At 29.9% G+C, this 5376-nt stretch overlaps 1 protein-coding gene across 3 annotated transcripts in view; it reads left to right on the forward strand.

Annotated features, from left to right (window-relative positions):
• The first annotated feature begins 6 nt into the window (after positions 1–6).
• Positions 7–5376, forward strand: part of LOC102678073 (potassium/sodium hyperpolarization-activated cyclic nucleotide-gated channel 3) — a 191080-nt gene continuing 185710 nt past the window's right edge. For all 3 annotated transcript variants that reach the window (XM_031511085.1, XM_031511083.1, XM_031511084.1), the window contains exon 1: positions 7–69. In XM_031511085.1, coding sequence (XP_031366945.1) covers positions 32–69 — 38 coding nt within the window. In that variant the 5' untranslated portion in view covers positions 7–31. The remainder of the gene's footprint in view (positions 70–5376) is intronic.

Below are 5376 nucleotides of genomic sequence, written 5' to 3' on the forward strand. Positions count from 1 at the left end.
GACTTCGAGCTCGAATCGCAAGAACAGAGCCATGTCCATGAGGAGTCTGCACCGGCGCGTCTCTCACCCGTAAGTCGTTAATTCTATTGTATACTTTAGCCTTGTTGATTATACCGTTGGATTACACGTGACTGGCACGCGGATGGGATCGAGATTGGCACGGGTTGATGGTCAGAAAGTTTGAAATCACTTTCAGTTGAATTAAATTTTCTATGTTAATTTTAAGTTGATCGTGCCAATGTTGATTTAGTAATTTTGTTTACTTTAATTAATAGGTTTTCACGTAGAGAGAATTTTCTGCATTAATAATGTATGTGTTAATTTGGATCTCTTTGAATACTTGGATGGAATGCATTAGTGATTTCAAATTTTTGGTTGATAGTATATATGGTGTATGAATCATTGGACACTTCATTGGATTTTAATATGCACTTGTATGTTTAAAATTAATCAGTGTCCTAACTTATGTAGTATAGGAATTGCAAATTAGAATGGAAAAGTTTAGTGAAGCTTCAAGATAGATAATAGAAACAAAAAGATTTTGTGGTTTGTTTGCTAGGGTAATAAGAACTTAGAGAAAAAGAGCTTAGAGATTGTATGAAATTATATATTTGATATTATAACAATGATTATTTAATTCGCAAATTTTTTAAGTTTAAATAATTTATGAGAAAATATTATTCAGATATATTCGACATTTACATATTAATAAATAATCTTATATTTTTTGATTGAAAAGTAATAAGAATAATTTTAATTCAAAGATATTTTAAATATTAATAAATTATAAAATACGGACATATATTTTACAAGTTTTTTTATGTAATTTTTAAATTTATTTTTTGAAATTTTATAAAAATTTTTAGGAAACAGACAATTTAATCTTTTTCAAAATAAATCTATAAAATATATCTCGATCCCATCAACCAGATTCTTGTTTGATATAGAAATAGTTATAGAATTTAGCGTTTAAATTTGAGAACAGAAATCTGTTGACGCTTGGATTGATCGATTCGGTAAAGCAATTGTCTGGTAAAGATCCGGATTCGAGTAATAGTCCAATAATCCGATTGGACAATGTTTTTTTCTTTATGAATTGAAGATAGGGAAAATGATAAAGTAAGAGAGATTTGAATGGTTTAATGTCATCTAATTTCCTGTATCCGAACTTTCTTGTAACTGAGATCTCGTAGGCTTTTACAGTCAGAAAGTTTTATATGTAAGAGGTTAAAAATTCCCTGTTATAAATTGTTTCCTCTCAAGAAAAACTTGACCAAAGTTAAAATATATTTTTTATATAATTATTTTTGTTATTTTAATTAAAATTTTTTTAAAATAAAATTATAGATTCATTATAGTCAATAATATTACAATAATTTATTCAAATATTATTATAAAATAATTTTCAAGAAAAAATTTCTTTTAATTTCCATGTAAACTATTGGTCAATATAATTCATCATATTTTTGATTATTTTATTTTTATAGTTAAAATTATTATTTTATTTTTTTATAGAATTATATATGTGAAAGATAATCTATAAAAAATGCAGTATTTATATAAATAATAAATTTTTATTTTTTATCGCTAATACTATTTATTTAATAAATAAAATATCATTTACTTTATAAATGACAAGTAACAATAGATGGGACAAGAAGACTAACTATAATATTAATCAGCAGTATATTCATCTTAAATATGTCTGACCATATTTCATATATTTTCCTTTATTCAGTAGTGTAGGTCAATCATATCTTCTTACGTACACTCTTTTTCACTCGAACATAATTATCAAAGTATTTTCGTTCAAATTTCAAATTAAATCTATAGAAATAAATAAATTGATCAATAATTCTATATGAAATTTTAAAAATTATTTTACTATTTGTTCTATTTAAGATACTTTAAAATTGGGATTACATTCAACCAAAGATAAAAAGCAAACACATCGCGAAACTAAAAATTATCCAAGTAGAACTAAAAAGATCTCTTTTCAAGTGTTCCAAGCTTAACGAATATCAAACATTGTAGAACCAACATTCTTAACACCTCGTATTCATGTCTCATTGTACCAAGAATAACTAGAAAATGAAATCTACTTCTCCATTCACATAAATTTCATTTTTTCCAAGTATCGTCATCATTACACGTTTTAAGCATTCATTACATGTTTTAAGCATTCATAAAATATATTCTCGATCTTTCACGTAAAATATCATAATGTGTAAATTCGATGCTCGAACTCAATGCTGTTTCTTCAATCATTATTCATAGTCAACAAATAACGCGATAAGTTCAATAAGGCCTAAAATCTTTGCTTGTTTCTCTATTTCTAGTTTTATTTATTATCTATACTATAATAGGCATTTATAGTATTCCAAAATGGCAGGTTAAATCATGCTCTAAAATTAATCAATCTTTTAAAGTTCACATGCGATCTAAGTGCAAGACAATTACTCGAAACGAGAATCGATCACTGGAAGACGTGACTTATATTCGTTTAATTTTGGCCATAAATCATTCTTTTCTCGAGTTTGTTTCCTTTGCTTTACAGCAATTAGTTCCAGAAGGATGCGTTTATAAATATAACGATCGATCCGCGCTTTTTCTAATCGCTGGGTTAAAAATATTGTTCCTGAAGAGGGCGGATTCTCCAAAATGGTCGAAATCGAAGAATTGGAACAGCATTTCTTCAGCTTTAGAAAAAAGAAAGGAAAAAAAAAAAAAACAAGTTTCTCGTTTAAATGGGGAACAATCGATTGGAGGGCGCACGATTCCCGAGGATCGTTCTTCCCGCAGATTTTCGCATGAATGAGATTCGCTTGGAAACGATCGACTACGCGGACCTTAATAATCGCCTCTCGCATGTCTGTCGACGAGATTTTTATTTCCTTTGTCGCGAATCTTCGAGTCGAGAAATTTCTTCCTTCTTACCTCTTCCTTTTTTCCTTTTATGATTTATGCAAACGTCGGCGAAGTTTTTAGATTCCTTTTTCTCGTGCAATTTTTGCTCGCAAGTTAATATTGAATTATATATAACGAGGATGGAATTATGGTACGGTTGGATAGTGTTTATTTCTCGTGTAAAAATAGAGATATTGGATACAGTTTTTTTTTTATTGAGAAAATTTGTTGTTGCTTTAAGAGTGTTTATAGAGTAGTTTATCAGGGTGGGAATTATTTATTGTCGGTTTTAAGTAGCGCGAGAAAGAAATTATTGTTGTCTGTGCAGGCACAGTCTTACTCCCCTTCGACGACTCTATCTCTGTCTTGCTTCGTCTAGTGTAAAATTAAATTGCTTGTAACTTGCAAAATAAGCTTCAATGAAACAATATTTTTATGCAACATCAATTTTTGTATTTTTGTTCAATCTTTCGAATAATCTTTTAAATTTTTCTCTATCTTGTTTAAATATGTATAAATTAATTCCTTCGTTGCAAATTTATGCAAAGATGAAGAATATTCTGCAGAAGAAACGATGCACAGATTTCAGAAGTTTCATTGAGTTTGTAAATCCGAATCTTCCTTCGTGATATACAAGAATAATAGTAGTAGTTGAAATGTGTATATTGACTAGATATTTGTTGAATAGTTAGATCTTTGATGAACTTCGGCGATGGAGTAACGTTCCATCCATGAACTGACAGAATTTTCGAAATTGAGTCCAGTCAATGCAATGTTAGTCCAGTATTTGGTAATGCGATATCGGTTTTATCTTAAAGATTGTAATATGGAACCAAATGGTTTTCCTAGAAGGCAAACTATCTCTCACAAATTAAACTTGTATATCTTCAGTCACGTGTATTGTTATTATTGGTTAATTTAATCAATTTCAAGTTTGATACATGATAAAGAATGCAAATCTATTAAAAAATATTGGAATATGACGAACATTAAAATTTGAAATGTGAAGATATAGATAAAAATGTTTTTCGTGACATATTCGCATATGCAATGATCTTACTACTGTATAATTTTTAAAAGTCAAAAAGTGGAACAAAATTCACCACTTACCGTGCTACTTATTTTGAAGATACTTAGCAATTTATGATCTCTATCCAATGTTTAAATTCCTTATCAATAAAAAAATATCCTTTTTATCTATTCATATATTCCTTTAAAAAGAGGATAAATTTTTAGAATAATTTGACTCGTGTCGGATCAAATCAGAGAGATTTCCTATTTTTTGATGCGTACTTTTTACAATCATATCATGAACTTTTCCACAAAATTTCACCTATCTCGCTTTCCTTTCGTTTTCCATCAGTACTATTGTCATCAGTATGCATAGATAATTTGCATTTCGTTGCATTTCACAAATGTTTTTTCAACTTGTCAATATCCAACCCTTTCGATTTTTGGTGTCACATTAAATGCGTTAAAGGAAGGATTAACGCGGTCGATCACCGATTCTTTTCACGCACCGCCCCTCGCCGCCTTTCCCTCGTTTCCACGCATCTCCTCGGATCTCCGGGGTGAGATGTAACGCGTGCTCCTCGAGAGAGGGCGGTCTAAAAAAAGGACGCCGCGCGAAAATAGGCTCGCGCGCGTTTATCAGCGCGGCAAAGCAAACGCGCGTGAACAAAGTTAGCCGCGTGTTACGCCTTTGAACAAAACAGACTGATGCATCGGTTAAAACAATTAGCAGGGGGAACAACTATTCGTATAAGTTTAAAAGGAAGAACTATCCAAGCCTGGTGCAATGTAGCCAATTAATTGATACGCATGAGAAAATGTTAATGTCTTCCTAGAACTCGAATAACATTTTATATTTTTTTTTAAATAGTTCTTTTTTGAATTTAAAGTGATTAATTAACGATCAATTAATTATAATTATTGTTATATTATTCTTAGAAAAAGTTACCTTATACACTTCTTTTACAAAAAGATTATCAATTATTCTTTTCAACTGATTTGAACATTAAATCCGTTTAGAATAGTACAATTACAATAAAGAAATTTTGTACTGTGAAGATTTACATTTCTACAAGTTAATAAAATAGGAAATTCATTTACACATTGATGAAATTCGAATACGGATTTATTTTACCTATTAAATATTACAATATTAATATGAACAGACAAAAATTTAGTAGTAATTTAAATTAATCCATCTCTATTTATACATACGCATACACCTGAGATCTTATTGAAATCTACGGAAAGAAAGGATATTAGCCATCGTTCGAGCCAAGCTTAAATCTCTATTACCCATTATCCGAAGTCAATTACCGCGGGCTTTAAAGGACGTGACTCGACGCAACGGTCGTGGAATAATGACTAACAGGTTGCAGAAGATACTTTGTAGTCGAACACTGGTTTTTAACGACGTCGATTAATTCTCGTGATAAAACATCGAAACGTCTCTATTAC

This window comes from Apis dorsata, unplaced genomic scaffold (assembly GCF_000469605.1).
Source record: "Apis dorsata unplaced genomic scaffold, Apis dorsata 1.3 scaffold_291, whole genome shotgun sequence".
In the NCBI taxonomy this organism is placed as follows: Eukaryota; Metazoa; Arthropoda; class Insecta; order Hymenoptera; family Apidae; genus Apis; species Apis dorsata.